General features: G+C 36.5%; 1 protein-coding gene across 2 annotated transcripts in view; it reads left to right on the top strand.

Annotated features, from left to right (window-relative positions):
* DNAJC1 (DnaJ heat shock protein family (Hsp40) member C1) overlaps positions 1 to 19,330 on the top strand; it is a 113,539-nt gene that overhangs the window by 88,221 nt on the left and 5,988 nt on the right. For both annotated transcript variants that reach the window (XM_075492673.1, XM_075492674.1), the window contains one exon: positions 8,962 to 9,081. In XM_075492673.1, the coding sequence (XP_075348788.1) occupies positions 8,962 to 9,081 (120 nt within the window). The remainder of the gene's footprint in view (positions 1 to 8,961; positions 9,082 to 19,330) is intronic.

Below are 19,330 nucleotides of genomic sequence, written 5' to 3' on the forward strand. Positions count from 1 at the left end.
AAAATACAAAACAGACATAAAGAAAATCTGTAGAAATTACTCAAGGGTTGGAAATGGTATCTACTGATACTTGGAGAGTGACCTTTTAACTTAGCAAGTTCCTTCATGGGAGAAAATACTTGTTATTAAAGGGCTACTCAGTCTGGGAGGAAGACGCAGAAGGGCCAACGGCTAGAAGTGAAAGCCAGAGACATTGGAATGAATGTAGTATAATAGCAATCATCTTGTGAGTATATAGCTCATCCAGTGCTTCATTTTTAAGTCAGTGTTTGCCACCTTTTGTCAGATGACTGATTACTGCTGGTTTTTGAGCATCTGCAACTTTCTGAATATAGTCACAACTTAAAAAATTGTCTTACTGCTTCACATAGCTGGTTCTTAACTTGATTTATATTTACTTCTCATTCTCCTCCTCTGTATTTTGTCTGTCTGTTAGAACGCAACTTTTTCAGTCTTAAGGTATGGCTTATTGTAAGTCTAGGAATAGCCTGTCAGCACCATGTAATACTGCTGAAGGTGGCAGTGGGAGACTCTATTAATCACTCAGGCTTGCTGCTGAGGTTAAGTAAGAGATAGATATATAGATATATATGTACATATAGATGCACAGCTTAGCAATGAGAAAGCTGAATAATAATTCCTTTTTGACCTGCATTAGCTGTGAAATGTACTTGTAAATAAAGATTTTAGTTGATGTTTCTGAATAGATGGCAACTGGTTTTGGTTTCCCAAAACCATAGGGGAGCTGTTATATTGACGTTATACAGTTACAGACATATTTGCATTTTGGTTTCTAATATGCTTAAACTCTCAAAGTAAACTTAGATTTTTATTTTTTTAATGTTTAAAAATCATCTGTTGACATGCAGTTAGGATGGGTTAACAGACTGCTTGAAGCTTAAAAAAAAATTGTTGAAATTGTGAATAATCAATATGGTAGCCGGTGGGAGAATCTCAAATATACCCATTTTACTGGAATTAAGTTATTCTTGTCTCAGACTAAAAAGATAGCTGCTTAATTGGGGGAAAAAAGCTTCAGAAAGGTAAAGGTTATACAAAAGAGCACAAGCCAAATGCAAATCCAAAATAAGGTAAGCCCAAGAACAAAAAATTATTACGTCTTTTCAAAGAAAATAGATGAAGGAACACTGCCAAGAATTTTGTTGAAGTTGTGGCTGATCAAAATATAAAGCAGTTTCAAGAAGATGCTAGGGCTAAAAGTCCTTTTCACCCATGTTTACTACAAAGGAGTTTAGGGAGGTTTTGACATCAAATATTGAAGGCAAGTGGGGAGGGAGTGTTTCAGATTGAAGCATTCATCTGACATTGATAAATAAAAAATTGCTTGGAACAATGGTCTTCACCATTAGTTCACCTAAAAAGAACTCTAATATTAAATCAATTTAATACTGCTGTTAATATTTTAGCAATTACTTAAATGAGCCTTGAAATGAGAGATGGAAATAGGATACCAATTTTTGAGCTTCATTGAGGATTCTGGGAAGTACAGACTGGTTAGCATGAATTCCATACTGGGTAATTTTTTGAAATTATGAAATGAATGATACTATTAGATGCGCCAAATTTAAAATAATAGTAAAAAATCAGTGTGAATTTAAAGAAAAGTTATGCCTTATTATTAGTGCTTTACAATGTACTTGGATTTTATAAAGCTTTTGACAGGTTCTGTCAGCAAGACTTCTTATAGAGACAGAGTAATGATACGATGAAAGGGAAGATCTTTGGAGTAATGCTTAGTTAAAGAACAGGAAACAGATACATTTTTGTTATTGCAAAATGTCACTAGAGGAGTTTCATGTATATCTGCAAGGATCTGTTCAGTATTGGAAATGGTCTATCGTGTGGTGAATTGCAAGGGGTGATGCAGAATTACTCAGGGCAGCACTAACTGAAATGTCTGTGAAATCCCCATTCTGAAACAGGCAAGGTCTAGAAAAATCTCTCCTGAGGAGTCCTATCTTTTCCTACCGGCTCTCCTACTGCAGAAAAATAGTCTTCAACTGTATGTTTAGAAATTGAAGAAACAACACTGCTTACTGGTAGTGTGTTGTGGGGTTTTTTTTGTTGGGTTTTTTTTTTTCTGTCTCCCTCCTGTACTATGTATAGAGCTGTAGAGCAGGGCAGAAATATATTGGACAGAGAAATGAAAAGGCAGCAGGGTATGGTGAGAAGTGAGAAACTGAATGTGTGTAGAAAGCCAGCTTATAACGTTGATTAAGAGCAAAAATGGGAAGAGGAGAGCAGACAACTTCATCATTGGCTTTGTAACAAAAATGGATTCGACTTCATGCTTAGGAAATCCCTAATCCGGGTTGGGGGCAGCTGTGAGGGAAAGAATTTCTCTGTGCTAGAATATTTGCTGCTGCACATGGTAGAAGACCTGATACTGAGGCAGATGAAACTTCATGCTTCTCTTCTTAGGTTCTCACTCTTCTCTAAGAGCTGTTGTCTACTTACATTATGTATATTGTTTAATATTTTAATGCTTTTAATGCTGAAGGCATTCCTGTGTGAGGAATAGTATAAACAAAAATGATCATGGTTAGGTTATTATCTTGACAAGCTTATGATATAAGTGAAGATAATTAGTTGTATCTTCATATTTACATGTAGTTGCTTTGAAAAATTCTAAATTAACCTCTAATGTTCTTTTAGACCTATATAATATATTGTTTAAGATTAAATTATTTAAGTTACTGGGACCAGAGGATATGCAACCAAGAGTTCAAAGAAAATGTAAGGATTAAATAATTTGATTAACTGTTTATTTTCTTGGGTGCCTGAGGACTGAAATGGCAAATGTGTCATTCTATTTATTTATTAAGTTGTCAGTGGAATTCGGGGACCTTTACAGGCCTGTACATCTGACATCTCTTTAGGGAAAACTATCAAAAACTGAAATAAAGAATAGAATTAGTGAGTACCAGGTAAATATGACCTGCATGGAGTCCTGAATGTTGCTTCTATAAAGGGAAGTCCTGCCTTAAACCCTCTGGACTTCTTTGAAGGATTAACAAATATGCAGGGAGAAGGTGATCTGATTGATAAAGTCTGCTTGATTTTTCCAGAAGGGTTTAACAAGGCTTGTAGGCTTTTAAGGAAAGAAAGCAGTCATGGGATAAGAGGAAGGATATTTTTCCAGATAGTTAATTAGTTAAAAGATGGGAAACAGAGGGTAGAAATAAATAGCTCTTTCAGTAGAGCAAGGTTAGCAGTGGAGTTCAGCTGGGTTTCTGCTAGGAATTGTTCTGATTAGTGTATTCATGTAGTATAGTGAACATGATAATATGGTAAAAAGGTGAGCGAGGTGAGAGAGTTTATCAATGATAGTATTATTTGGAAAAACGGAGATTAGAACAGATACTGAAGAACTGCAGAGTGATCTTAAGAGTTTGACTGCTTGGGCAACAAAATGGCAGAAGAACTTCCCAGTATGTAAATATGAAGGGATGCAAATGTTGATATAGTGGATGACTGTCCTAACTTCATGCACAAGGTGATGAGCTCTGAGCTGGCCATGATGCTTGAGGAGTGAGATCTTGGGAGTTATCAGTGCTGGCTTCATTGAAAACATCACCTTAGTATCATTCAAAAAACCCAACGCAAATGTTAGACATTGTTAAGAAAGGAATAGAGGGCAAAACAGAAGAATCCTTATTCCGCTGTATAAACTTATGATTAATCCTGCTGTGTGCATTTTGGTACCTCATTCCAAAGTGGTTGGTTATAATGGAACTGCAGGTGGTTTAGAAAAAGTCATCATGGGCAGTATTACGTGTAAAATGGCTTTTACATGAGAGACCAGCTGACTAGACTAGGACTCTTTAGCCAGGAAGAGACAACTTATGGGGGAATAGTATAGAGGGATATTTTGAACAAAGTTGTAAGTGACATGGAGGTCAGTAGATGTAGACTATTTGCTGGTTCTTCACTCAAAGCCAAGAGCTAGGTGTCATCAAAGCTAGCAGGAGCCAGGTTCAAAACAGACAAAGTAAGGTGATTCCTTGTATAATGAGTAGATGTGTGCAATTCCTCATTAAGATGAAGTTGCTGTTGTGGTTTAACCTCAGCCAGCAACTAAGCACCACACAGCTGCTTGCTCACTCCCCCCCAGTGGGGTGGGGGAGAGAATCGGAAGAGTAAAAGTGAGAAAACTCATGGGTTGAGATAAAGACAGTTTAATAAGTAGAGCAAAATCTGTGTGCACAAGCACAGCAAAACAAGGAATTCATTCACTCCTTCCGATCAGCAGGCAGGTGTTCAGCCATCTCCAGGAAAGCAGGACTCCATCACATGCAACGGTTACTTGGGAAGACAAATGCCATCACTCTGAACATTCACCCCTTTCCTTATTCTTCCCCAGCTTTATATACCGAGCACGATGTCATATGGTGTGGAATAGCCCTTTGGGCTGTGACCCCTCCCATCTTCTTGTGCACCTGGCAGAGCATGGGAAGCTGAAAAGTCCTTGATTTAGTATAAGCACTACTTAGTAACAACTAAAACATCTCTGTATTATCAACACTGTTTTCAGCACAAATCCAAAACATAGCCCCATACTAGCTACTGTGAAGAAAATTAATTCTGTCCCAGCCAAAACCAGCACAGTTGCAAACCCAGAAAGTTTACAGTAGTTTCAGGGGAGACTGGAAAAAACCTTGAAAGAGAGATTTATTGAGGGTTACTAAGTAGATAAAATATATCAGCTTAGAGAGCTGAATATTTTCTTTGAGCTGAAAATAACTGGAGTTAGGGAAAATATTAGGGGAAATATAGGTAACCTATATGCTTGCCTTCCTCTTGGGATCTGTTTTTTCAAAGCATAGTGGGACCGGAAAGGATGAATGATAAATATAGTCCTTCTTGTTATCACGAAGTATGTAGTTCTCTGCAGCTGCACTCCCTGAGTACAAATGATGAGCTTACTGGCCTACCTTGACCATTGGCCTGAAACAGTATAGCTGTCCTTATGGTTTTGTTGGCTCAATTAATAAAAATTGTACTGGTTGAAATGGGATTTGAGTTATGGCTTTGAAGGAACAAAGGGTTACGTGAACATGTGGCTTTGAATAGGAGTTCAGATCATTAATAACCTTTAGCAGATCTTTAGAGTTTCACAAGAGAGCTTTAGAACTGTAGCAGATCCTTAGTGTTCAGCCACAGCTGGATCACAATACCAGATGTGTATTAGACTTGATAAAACAAGACCGACTTCAGACTTCTTGTAGGTAAAGCAAGAAATTGTAAGAATATGGAAGAATAATGTAAGAAAAATAAGACATTATGGGCAAGAAATTAAATCAGGAATACTTTTACATTCTGTTCTTACAGTTACTGGATGGAAACACCACCTTCTTGTAGGTTAAATGTATCCTGAATTGCAAAACTGTCTGGGATTTTACTAGGACCCTTCTTCTACAAATGTTTGCACAGGTATTTTTAAATAGATGCTGCCTTATGGTTTATTTGCAAGATCATGGACTAGACTTGCTCAGATCAGTGAATCACCAAAATTAGATGAAGCATAGCACAAACTCCTAGCCAGATTGAAAACATTATCCAAACTTCCATACAACGGTGATTTTAATTGAATCTACAGTATATTGATGACAGGAAGAAACGGTCTAAGCTAAAATTTAATCTAAAAAAATCCAATTATCTCATATTGTCAAGTCAATATAAATAACTTTTAAAGTTTCTTTATAAACTCTCAAATACTAGCCACTTCCCAATTTTATCAATAAAAGGGTATATAGTTTTATACTTATTAATGTTAACAGGTCTAAACAAGTCAGACTGTTTTCTTGAAAAGAAATGCTTTATTGTCTAAAAATTTGCTTTTAATGGAATTGAAAATAGTTGCTCATATTTAAAAAAAATCCTAATAGTGTAAAACTGTCATGCTGAAAGAGGTGGTATGGAATTGCTAAGTGCAGATACATCTGTAAGAGTGATGATAAACAATAAACCACATTCATATTTCTTTTCTATAGAAGGTGCATAGCGGTTTGGGTGAACTAATCCTTCAATATTGCCAGCTATGTATGATCAACCATGTTAAAGGATTATTATTTATGGGAATGCTATGAATTTTTTATATCTACACTTGTAGTTTATTTTAATTTTAAAGAGTGTAGACCATAACTCTGTACTTTGAATTTCGCATTCAGTATGGGGAGTTAATCCCAGAACGGGGCTTTTTTGATGCAAAATCTGAATGCTTGTGTAGTAACAACAGCTGTCCCCTCACCATGTGGTGTCTTCCATTGCTTTACTGTAGAGATGAATTTTGGCCCAGTGTTTCAGTAATATTGGACACACATGGTTTTAGGTGACAAAGCAGTATGTTTATGCATTCATTTGACTCTCGCAGTTACAGCTGGCTACAGATTAGAACAGGGAGAATACATTCACACCATGACCACCCTCATAGCTGCTTGTAGTAGTTGGATCACAGTAGGCGCTGTTGCATCTAACGACACAATTAACTGTTGCTGAGGAATTGCAAATTCACAAAAGCTCTTTACAGCTTTAGTGGTTGAGAGTGGATTTTCTAAAAGCTTTTTCAAAGATTTTCCAAATTTATAAATGTTTTAGATCTTCACATTCTAAAATTACTGTCAGCTTGAAATAAGATTAACAAGTTGATATTTTAATGTAGCTAGTGAATTCTTGTGCTGTGAGTTAACTGTATAATTAGCTACAGATCTACAGAATTATTGTAGTTTTGTCTGTTATTTAGGAGGATAACCTTATGACTTCTGTAATATTTACAAATGGTTAGTAAAGTTTTGAGCACATAGGAAAATCAAAGCTTACCGAAAAAGTCTGAAAATAAAACTTACCAGAAAGCTTCTGATGTGTGTACATCACTGAAAAGATCATCTTGATTTCCGTGTGTAATTGCTTAGATATGCTTTGGATATGGTAAGAAAGAATAGCTGTGAATTTACCTTAAAAAAGAAAAAAAAACAAACCTGAAACAACACCCCCCCAAAAAAAAAACAACCCATAAAGTTTTAATACAAATTAAATAGAAAATTCCAGTACACTGCATATTAAGGCTAATTTTGAGGTATGAAATTTGACTAATTTTTCAACAAAAGGCTTTTAACCAAAAATCTTAGAAGAATTCATTATTTAAATTATAGTGATGAAAATTTTTGTAAGTAGAACATTAAGTACCCCAAATCTTCCCTTCTAAAAATCTCTGAGAAATATTTTAGTATAAAATATATATCTGAAGTATAATAAATAAATATATGGAGTATATTAACTTTTTTAATACACTAAAAGTAATAAGGTTATTGTGCAATGTGGAGATTTTCTATGTATTTATCATTTCTTCTGTAGGCCAGAGTGTAATTGTATGATAATGCATGTAATGTATGTGCGAGATCTCTCACATAAACACATGTTATTTAAGCGTCTTGCATTTGAATCATCATAGCTAATTCATTTTATACTTGTATTAAAAACTATCCGAATATGAATATCTGAGGCTTTCAGCACTGAATAAAGGACTACATGGATCCAAACTAGGACGATTGATGAAATCCTTGCTACTATTGACTATTATTTACTGTCTTTTAAGTGGCAGGTTGTATTTATGCCAATTTATCTGCTTCAGGGAACACTCTTGATAGCAGAACAAAGTGAATAAAAGTAGTTTGCTTTGCAAATGAATGCAAATGGTGGAGCCTTTCGGGAAGCCCTTTAACAGGAGCAATGCACTTTGATTATGAGTGAAGCTGCCATTTGGACATGGTGAAAAGAGCACGCTTGAACCATTGATTGGGGGAGACAGTAAAAAGTCAGGAAGGGCCCCGTTAAGCTTGCAGTGCGGCAGGCGGATGTCAGTGTGGTTAGAGCACAGTGGGAGAATGACAGGCAGGATTAGTGTCAGGGAGAAGCTTTGCTGTAGTTGTGGAGATGGTCCCTGGGGTCACTCACCTCTGACTGTTGTTCTGTGCTGATGGCTCTGTAATGCAAACTGCTTGATATGTGCCTGTTCATTATCGGAAATGGTGATTAGAAGAGGTATGTAATAAAGAATTCCTTAAAAATAAATAAAATGGCAAGCTACTGATGGTAACAAAGATTTGGCTCTGCAGTCGTTGCCAAAGACGCTGCAAATGTCAAAGATGGTTACTGCGTCTTGCCTTCTGAGGCAAGCGCGATTTCATGCCTTAAACTGCTATAATTGTGTGTTCCTTGCCTTGTTCACTTTTATTTGGCCGTTACGAAGACAGTTATTTTTAACAGATTGTCTTATGTAGTTAGAGCAAAACATTTTTATAGCTTTTGGTTATTGGGCGGTAGAAGCATCCGGTTTGGTTTTGTGGCATAACCGTGTTTGGGGTGGGGGTGGGGTGTGTTGTTTAATAGTCTTAGTGGAATATTAGAATCAACAGATTTCATTCCTCAATCATCCCAGAAGGCTAAAACATAGGATGATTACAGTGACAAAAAGCTAACATGACTGTTCTGTTTTATTTAGAGGCTTTTTTAAAATGTAAAAATGAGGATATTTTCTTTCCTGAAAAATCTTACATGTGCAATTTAAAAAATGCCTGAAATTTTGCATCTTAAATTGTGATTTAATCTTTAATGAAAGTATTGTTGCTTTTTATCTTTACTGCATTTTATAGTGTCATGCACATTGTATAAATGTTGATAGAAATTAAATGTGTTAGTGTGTACAATACACAAACTGCCTTTTTTGAGTGTTAAGGATTTTTAATATCTTACTGTTGGTCTGTTGTTTTTATGTGGCTTTGGCAACAGCACAGGGAGATGGCACCCAAATACTTGAAATTATCAATTTTTTTTTTTTTTACACGATCTGATTAATTCATTTGAAGGTTTTTTCCAGTATATTACCTCACAAAAAAATGTCCAATATCCCAGTGTAATGAATGTTTTACAAATGTTTTACAGGCACCTGAATGGACAGAGGAGGACCTCAGCCAGCTGACAAGAAGTATGGTTAAGTTCCCAGGGGGGACCCCAGGTCGATGGGAAAAGATCGCTCACGAATTGGGTCGATCAGTGGCAGATGTGAGTTCACTCAGATTTGCATTGTATAGAGAGTGACAAACCAGAACAAGACAGGCAGTGTAGAAGGCAGACGTATATGGGGGCCGACATTGTCTTTTGAGAGAGGCTACAATCTTTTTAGGACCTGGAAGTGAACCATTAACTAACTATGCAAGAAGCAGATGTCAGCCAGTCTCTCCCTCCACAATTAACAGCTGTAACTGATCAGCTGGATGGGGGGATTCTTGTGCTTACAGACTTGAGCTACTGTAACCCAATAACAGAAAAACAATGCATTTCAGGTTTTGTAGCAACCTCCTTTCACTGCAAGAGAATGTTTGTGTGACTTGGTTAAAGATTACATTTCTGTTTCAAGCCAGTCCTTAAAAAATGTAGATGAGCTAATGGTGTTTAGACAGGTGTTTTCCATTAATTAAACTGAAATATCTTTACAAACTTTAAAACGAGTTATACATATGATACTACTTCACTCCCTTTTTCTGGATTATAGCATGGTTAATAATGATATTGTGTAAAATTATTAATATCCTTGTTAATTCATATTTTATAGTATTGTACCAGATATCAAAGAAAGCTTGTACTTACGGATTTTAAGTGTTATGATCTTGAAACCCTTGGGGGCTAGGCTGTAAAAGACTTTTCCTTTTCAAGCAATAGATCACTCGAACATGATGTAGTGTCTGCTGAGGACCATTTGAAAGCCCTTTCAGCTGACCCTATTTTATAGGTTCTGGAGGGGCTAATGAGAATAATGTTTAAATCTGTTGATGTACATTTTGAGATTAGATGTTCTTTATTTATTATATTTCAGGACTTATCTTAAATAATGGGAAACAAAGCCTGTGGCTAGAGTGAAACATAACCCATTATAGTCTTCTGGGCAATTTGGGTACTACTTAAGTGGGTTTTTTTTTTCCCGTTGATATAATCACAAAAAGATATTTTTAGAAGTTATTTTTAAAGATTTAATGCATTTATACACTTCTGTTACATATACTAGAATACAAGCCATTTGCATTCTTACCGTTTTAGAATGACACATATTTGCAAATAAGTGGATGTAAGCAAGAAGTTACTAACCTGCTATGCAAATGAAATTAAGTCCTTTTTTATTCTGTTTAGTGTTGTTTATCATACTCCTGAAGTATTCATGCTACTGAAGTGGAGTGGCTTTATTAAAAGGATGCTACATTTTACTAAGCAGATACTAACAGCAAAAATACTTCACATGGTTTGGTAGTACGCAGTGTGCACAGGAAAGATCTTTTGAGATTGCTTTGGAAGAACTGATTAATTTGCTTGATACTGATAATACAACCATATGGAACGATTCCACATATACCCATCACAAAACTAACACTGTCTTAAGACTGCCTTTTGCATGCATTTTCTGCTTTATTCCTTGACGCAGGTGTGAAAACATTCTTTATTAAGAATTCTTTGCATAATATATTTGGCCACCATGCTTGTGCACATCCAGTACTGAAAAGAAAAAACAAAGCTTGCTTGCTTCTTCCATTAGGTGAGAAGTCTTGAGCAACATACTCTTCTTTTCAGTGAATTGGAAAGAGAAATGAAAGAAAGGTGTATGTTCTAAGAGCTGTCATTTTCTTTTGCAAAAAAAGGATTTTTCAAGGATTTTTACGTGTGGAGAAAGGTCCGAGTGTAATCCTTTTTACTTCCAGTGACCTTCAATTATATGATTAACTTAAGTGGTCTCCACGCAAGTTTTTACTTCTCTAAAAATTTCCCACTGCTGATAATGCTAGGTCAGCTTTCCTGACACAGACTACTTATTAGAGTTTCTGCTACTTTTATCACCGTGTCGCACAGAGTTACAGCGATTAGGTTTTGAGAGGAAACACTTAAACAAAAGCTTTCTGGAAACTTCTCTGGATCTCAAACTGTTATTGCATCAGTATCAGAAATGTTGAAACTGGGAACTACTTCAGATATATCCATTCAGCCATTGAACAAGATGTACAGCTTATCCTTTATATTTCTTGAAGGTGACAGAATAGCATCCAAATTTACAGCAAGGATTCTTACTTTGCTTGGGCATCATCATAGTTGGATAAGAAGTTGTTACACTAAAGCTGCAGGAAAAATTTCTGGTTTTGTTAAACTTTGTGCACAGAGAAAGAGGTGTTTGCATGTGCAGGCAGTGTTTGCTGCCAAAACAACAGTTCCCCATTTTCACTGAGAGAGGTGCAGGGAGATAAGTTTTGGTGTATGAGGTCCTGTTTTGAAATAGCTTGTGTGGTAGAGTTTGGGAATCCCTTGCTTACAGCTGATTTAACATTAGTCAAGCCAGAGGGAGTGTGAAGTGTGTATTATCTTGCAAATGCACTACATCTTAAAAAAGAAAAATATTCAAGGGCAGATTTGAATTTGTTTCTCCGACATTTTCTGGGACACAGGAAATACTTTTTAAAAACTTGACACCACTTTCTGCTTGTTTCTTCTCCTGTACAGTATCAAGAGCAGTAAGGCTTGGTTTTCCTTTCACAGTTAGAGAACTATAGTAGAAAGGATTGACAAAGTACAGTGTGCTTGTTTCCATGTGATTTTAAGCATTCAGACCCTTTTTAATAGTAGATTAGCTAAATAGGTGTTAATAAAAACAGTTCAAAGTAATCCAGCCGAAAATTATCTCTCCATTGTTGCTTCTGTCTCAAAGCTTTCTTCCTCAGCAAAAAAAGGCTAGAAAAATATTTCAATACTTTCTAAACAATAAGCTGAAACCATTCATATATACCAGAAGAGCATCAGTGAAATTCACTCCCTCTAACCACCCCAAAGAAATTCAATTTTAAATTGAGGAGTCAATTTAAACAAAGGAGTCTTAAATTTAAACAATTGAAACAAAGGAGTCTTAAACGCCTTCCTTTTTTAAAAAAGTAAATTCCTGCATCAAACTATATTCGTTTCCACTGGCAATTTTTAAGCAGGATGAAGTGACTCAAGGAGAGTGTTCTTGGCTTTTTTTGAACTTTTCAGCTTCGTGGTGTTGTTTTAACTTGGTTTTGTGGGTTTATTTGTTTTGGAGGGGTTTTTTACATATTTCTGAATTTTCCTCCTGCCATTATGTTAATGAGTTTTGGAACAGTATGAAGCGAAGTTTCTAATGCTTGGAGCTTCAATACTGCTTTTTCACATACAAAGAAAGCCCAAAAAGTTTGTGTGTCTGACTCATTCCAGAGAGATTTGTTCAGCTTGGAAAATTGTTCCTTGATTTTGCTAGAACATGACTTGATACCCCAGAACCTGGTGAGCACGTGTAAATCTTACAAAGCTAAGAGGAACTGGAAGTATATTGGAAGATGAGTAGAATTCAAAAAGGTCAGGACAAATTGGAAAAATAAGATGCAAAAAAGAGGGTGAAATTAAACAGACAATACATGCAAGGACACACAGCAAGATGGTGATCAGGCTCACAAATAAAAGATGCCCAAAACTGGCTAGGGGTAGCTCTTAAAAAGCAGGAGGAACGTGGGGATTAGCAGAGATAATGAGCTAGATACAAGTCAACAAATAGCGAGTTGTTGTGAAAAGGCAAGCATCTTACTGAGAATATACCAACAGGAGGATGGTAAACCTGCGTCTACATCCTTAGTTTGTGTCTAGTTTTCAGTATTGCACTTAAACACGTATTCAACATAAAGAGAATAATAGGTTTCTAAAGTGTGACCTACAAGGAAAGATTGTGAAGGAATTCATGTTGTTGAACTGAAAGAAAATATGAACTGAGGATGTAAGTATTCAACTACATAAAAACAAAACTGTAAAGAGGAAGAGGCTTGTGCACTGTATTAGTTTTATAGGGCAAGAAGTAATTACCTCAAATTTTATCACAGGCTGCAGAATTAGACATTAAGGGGCAAAGAATTACAATGGAGATGATAAAGCAGTGGCATAAGCTGCTGTGGAGTCTCCATATTTGCAGGGCTTTAAGAACAGGTTACACAAACATCTGCAAGAAACAACATCAATGTAGTGATTCTGCCTGAGGTTAGGTCCTTCTCTTCATATGGTCTATGATTAGACTAGCAAGTGCAAGCTATCTAGGAAAGGGGGAGGAAACAAAACCTTCCCTACAATTGGAAGCATGTGTGAACTCATTTTAAAAAATGTAAAATTAAAGCCAGATAGTCACCGTAGCTGGTTAGTAATCACTGCGTATACCTTAGTTTGACTGTTCTTAAATTCAGTAATTCCTAACAAAGTAATCTTTCAGGTGTTTTTTTCTTTTCTACCACTATTCAAATTGGGGTTTTGTAGACATTTAAGGTTGTTAAATGTTATTTCCCAAAACACTGCACAAATAAGTATTACTGTAAGGCCCACTATATGGCTATGTCTACCAGATTCCCCGTCCAAACAGGTACATCCACACAATGTGATGCAGGCCACCGGGAAAGTGCCAGGCAAAATCCAACAATAAACAGCTATGTCCATCCTGTAGTGCTCCTGAGCTCATTCAGCTCTACTGTTTCTATTTATGCTGCCTCATGTGATACCAGCATAAATATCTTTGCAACATATTTCAATGCTTTTCAGCTCAGAGCTAGGTTAAGCTTGCAACTGTGGTGCAGTCATACTGTAAGAAGGCTTATTACTTTAACTTTTGTCATGTTAAATATAGGATATGTTTATCTTGTCTCTCTTCAGGAAGAAATCTTTTAACAGCCAATGAATAATCAACCCAAAATAGATGAGGTTAAGTTGTGCTCATTTTATCAGTATGTTTAATTATTTCAATTGCTAATTGTCATTTTAATATGTGCATATTGGGAATTTAGCAATCTTTTCCCATAAAGATGATTTTCAGCTGGCTTAGTATAATGAAATCTTACTGCTTTCACAACTGAAAGCTTCTACAGCTTTTTAAAGTCATTTTTATTGCAATTGGCTGGTGTTATAAATTAGATTTTCAAGTATTTTGATTATGAAAGGGAAATGGAGTTCAGTTAACTCTAATCAGGGTTCCTGCCTGCTGACCTGGTTACCTGTACCACTGCTCTCTGTCATCCTCTAAACATCTGTTCTTTGACCCATTTTCCTTGCTGAGTTTGTTGCTCCAGGGTTAGTTCTCATTCCTGTCCTCCAATACTTAAGGAAATAATTGACCTTTTAAAACAAAATAAAAAAGTTATGTTTGAATTTTCCTAAGCACTGTGAACACCCTATAACATAGTAAAAATAATGAATGGCATGGAGTTTCAAGACTACTATTTCTGCAAAAATTATATTGTTTGATTCGACAAATGCTAAGCCTTATGAAGATTAATAATGATTGTCAGCTTTTGCTGAGTTAAAAAATTGAGAAAAAGCACTTAGATGTGAAATTATAAAAGTATATTGTACTTGACAATACCTACCCTTATAGATAAAAAGTTTTTAAAAAAGTATTTGCTGAAAGGCATAAATTAATTTCAGTAACTACAAAGGACATTCAAATTGTAAAAATAACAGAGGAAGTAAAAGCTGTCTGGCATGCCAAACAGACTTTAATGTGATTATTAGATACAGGTTTTTTAAATTAAAGGCAAAGAGATCTCAGATTTCATACTTGTGAAGTAATATCATTCACTTGTCTTACAGGATTTAAATTGATTCTGTTTGCTCCTGCAGTCACTAATCTCATGCATTTGTGTTGCAAAAACAGACTGATTGGGATTTGCTGCTTGCATAGAAAAACACTAAGGTAGACAGCAAAACAATAGACAGGTGGATATATTTTAGCAGACATTCTGAATTATCATGAAACCCAAAAGCATAAGGTTTGGGGGGATGCTTATTTTGTGATGTCTGTTGTATGTCCAAGCAACAGTTTCAGCCTTTAAGTTTGACTGCGTGAGTTCATACTCATTGTATTTTATATGCCATTCTAAAATAGTTGTCTTATTTTTGACAAATGCAAGCTCATTACCTTGCCAGCAAGAAAACATCTATGTGAGAAATGATGCATATGTAAACGTTCATGAATTTATTAGGTTTTTTGCTTCTGGAGGTTGTTTTCCTAAGTCTGTTTTACATTTCTTTTTGTATACTATGTCTGTGTTAACTCAGTTACTGTGCTCTCCAATTGTGGATATTCTGAAACATTCACCCTTAGCAGCTTACATATATTTATGTAATCAATAGTTCTTCCAGTTGCTTATTGAAGTATAAAGACCTAGCTCTGGATTGAGGTCCAAAAGACGTTATGAATATCTAAGATGGGATTTAGATTGTATGTAGGTCATGCAGATCCCTCAATCTGGGAGTGAAATCTTTGAAACACCTGTCTAATCCCACAGACACACCAGAATGTCTCTCGTGATACTTGGAAGGGAGGAGAAGGTGGTTGCTGCTTACAGTTGCCTCATTGCACAAAGTTTTCTTCTGTGCAGTCCTACAGTTGCCCTTAGAGTTTTTGCAGAATTGGGCAGCACAATGCATCTTATACCCAAATGCAAAACAGATTGCTTTCCTTCTCATAAAGCATGACCAGAGCATTCGTCTTACTTAGGGAGAAAGTTTTTTACAGAAGACAGTGGGACACCAACTTATAATTCAAATGGATGGCTTGTGGGGTGGTCAAGCCAGTGCTGCTGCAACTTTTTAGAGTGGCTTGAATTAATGTAATGTCCCACATACATCCTGATGAGCTGGGTTTGAATTCTATTGCAGAATTAAAATCTTCTGACTCTCAAGAAAGGTAATGCATTTTGCATCAACAGTCACGAAATAAGATGTCCAAGTAGTCGTTGCAATGGGTATTTGAGCCAAACTCCTCCCTTACATGAATGCCCATAATACTGAGCTAAAGACTCTCAAACATGGATTTTAACTGAAAAAAAAAAAAAAAAGCATAGCATGAAGTCTCCAACATCATGACAATTCTAGTTGCTGAGTTCTTCCTCTTTCAGTGTCCTGAAAAAAGGAGCAATTCTTCTGCTGCTTTAAATTAACTATTAGGGCACTTAAACTGGAGAGAGACTAGTGTTCTACATCTGGTGATTTAGGCCAACTTCGCCTTTTTTGCAGGCCACATCTTAAACTGCCTCATAATTAAACTCACAGTTGTTTTGGGGATTTCTGTTGAGGTAGCTACCTCTTCTCCATCTGCTGTGGCAAAGTTCAGAATCACACACGGCTTCAAAGTCCGTAACCGTAAGAAAACTGTACTGTTGCCTGCTGCAACTGGTTGGTCTAAGCAAATTCAGGTAAATTCATAACATGTCTCTTAGTTCTTTCAAGAATAAAAGCACATTGTCCTTAAAATACTCATTTGCTATGTTAGCATTAAATTCAACGTGTAATTTACACACTGGATAAAGACTAGTTATGTTACATACTTTTGAGAAAATCAGTAAAAATCTACTAAGCAAACTGTTATAAGCAGTGCCAAAACAAAGGTGCATCTTCTAATTTGAAATATTTCAAGAGATCTAGTAAGTTGCAAATAAGGATACTTGCAAAAAATGGAGAATTATTTGGCTTGATGCTTCAGTATTTGAAGTTTCACCAATCTGTTAAAACTGGAAGACCATTTTAGCAGCCTTTTTAGTGTATGTAAGGGAAAGCAGTTTATAAAGCAACAACAAATTTTGAGTATGTCACATGAAAATAAAGGAGTGGGTCATTATTGTTGTCTGACTTGGGTCAAACAGTTCTTCATATAATTGTGGTTGCTATGAAAAAGCTATTTAGATCTAGATTGGAAGAACAACTCAGTGTAGCAGGTAGTATTTTGGTTGTAAGGGGAGAACTTCAGATTTGGCAATTTATTCTATGCTGTTCTGGAAGGTTAGATCTGCAAAAAAACTACTACTTTGACAAAGCCAGGAAGGCATTAAAATCCTTCTGTATCTGGCTTTCCTTTATGAGAAAAATGTGGGGTTTAACTCGAATTAGCCCCAAAGATTCAAGAACTTCCTCATTGCTGCATATTAGGCTCAGCTACTCGCAGGCTGTCTCCACATTATATTTTTCCATAATTCCACAGATCTTGGCATTTTTGCACGACATACCTTCCTGCATGCTCTCTGTCAGTTAACAACTGGGTGAACAGAACACTGCTACTGGGACAGCAAATTTCTGATAGCTGATGCTGAGAAACTGTGGCAGCTTTAGTAGATCTTTAGAGAACTTCTGCTCAGGAAGATGCTAAGAATAGTAAACAATTTTAGCAGGACCTCCAGTTTTCAGCAGCACGTTATCCTTCCTTACAAGAAGGTTATATACGTTTGGGAAACCAAGCCACGTGGGTTATCTCTTCCTCTACAAAAAAACCCCACATTATTTTCTCAGAATGTTGTCAGAACCCAAGAGATTTGTACTTCTGTAGTTATCTGGTGCAATCCTGATCAAAATGGTATCCTATTCAGAGAAGGAAGGTAGATTGTTGCCTACAGAAGATTGCCACAAGACAGCAAAATGGCGAAGGCTTCAAAGTCCTGTTGGCATGTGCCCTGCGAAGCTAGGCTGGTCATGGTGCTGGTGGAGGTCAGCTGAAGTGATGGGCTGGTGGCTGCTGCTGTGGGAATGGGGAATTGCTCTTCATCTTCTGCAAAGGGGCTATTTCTCTCTGTTTGGCATCAGTAGGATCACTGGACCTGACTTTACAGGGTCTTCCCTCTAGGTCTGCCACAATTCTGTGCTTTTTTTATGCCTGTCTTCCCTGCAGGATGAAAAGTAGCCTCTCATTCACGTGATAGCAAAATTTGCTTTTGCCTATGCTACTGAGAGTCTTTTAAGCTGACTCTGAATAGTATATTTTTTTTCTCCTGTGTATCTCTGAAGCATTGATTGTTCCATCTGAAAGAGGTGGCAGGTGTCCAGGGTAACAAGAGATTTAACATCTGGATGGTCATGATGAGGAATGTTTTTACTGCTAGGTGTCTGGTTGAGTAGCAACTAGCCTTGTGATCTGGACTAATTGTCAGCAGTACAGGAGGAAACCAGCTCTGTCTGGCTTTCATTGCATAAAATCATCCCACTAATCCCACTTGCTTTCAATAAAATCTTTTTGTAGCTGAAGAGCTATTGAAACTGAATTCAGAAGGGAGTTCTCAGAAGCAAACTGTTCCTGTGGCTTCCTGTAGGTCCCATAGTAAGATGGTTTAATTTCTACTTCAGCAATTTGAATGCTTGCATCCAACACTTTTTTTTTTTTTTGTCATCTTTCTCTGTCTAAGAAAATCTTTTTCACTGTGCATGTGATTATCTGACTTTGTGACTTCTGCTATCCCTGGTAGACTACAGAGATGCCTAGGTTATCTGGGCATAGAAACAGCAATGTTTAAAGTTGATTCCTATAAAATAATGCAGTGTGTCTGTGCAGCAGTACAAGTACTTGCAGGAATATGAGATCTGCCCTCTTCTGTTTTAAATCAATTTCACAGTCTTGATCCGTGTTATTTAAGGTGTCCCCAGACCCAGGATTTCTTAAGGGCTGGCTAATGCTCTGGTGAAAGCTGTTGTCAATACAGCAGGCTTTTAGCACAACTTTTCACAGTAATGATAAAACTCATAATTTAATATACATGAAAACTATGATTTTAAAGCACTATGCAGGAACAATCAGCAATAATAACTAGAAGAGTAATTCTACAACTGCTTCATACTTTGAATAACAGTATTTCCAAGTATGTTATCTGTTACCTAATGAAAGAATAATAATATAAGCAAGTTATGATAAGAAATTGAGTAGAGGAAGCAATGGAGCAACTTACGTTGTGTAACTTACTGATTTTTTAAAAATCAGTGTTAAGAACTAACTAGTAGATAACACTACTCACCACTGGAGAGGAAATTTAAATTGATATTAGGGATGTCAAAAAGTACGGAGGAACGGGCACCAGCAGGGACTGCAGATATGAGTGGCAAGAACAATGATTAAACTCAAACAGATCAAACTGAAATACCATTTCATATGTTCCATAGGTTGGATTCCTAATAATCCTTAGTAGTTTAATACTGACACGTTATGATTCTTGCCCTGTGTCAGCATCTTTAACGGCAATGACAGCTGAAGCTGATGGACAAATAAATCTTAAGTCTAAATAAGTGATACCTGAACTCTAAGTGAAAAGAGCTGGAGTAAACATTAACTTTACATAGCACCTGGAAAAGGACTTGCAAAATCTTCAGTGTGAAGAAGAAAGCTGACCAAAAAATAAAAGAGAATAATACACAAATAATCTTCTCATGTAACCTGTGAATGATGATAGTAAAGCTGTGAGTAAGAAGCTTGATGAGT

The sequence above is a fragment of the Mycteria americana genome, chromosome 2 (assembly GCF_035582795.1).
Source record: "Mycteria americana isolate JAX WOST 10 ecotype Jacksonville Zoo and Gardens chromosome 2, USCA_MyAme_1.0, whole genome shotgun sequence".
Taxonomy (NCBI): Eukaryota; Metazoa; Chordata; class Aves; order Ciconiiformes; family Ciconiidae; genus Mycteria; species Mycteria americana.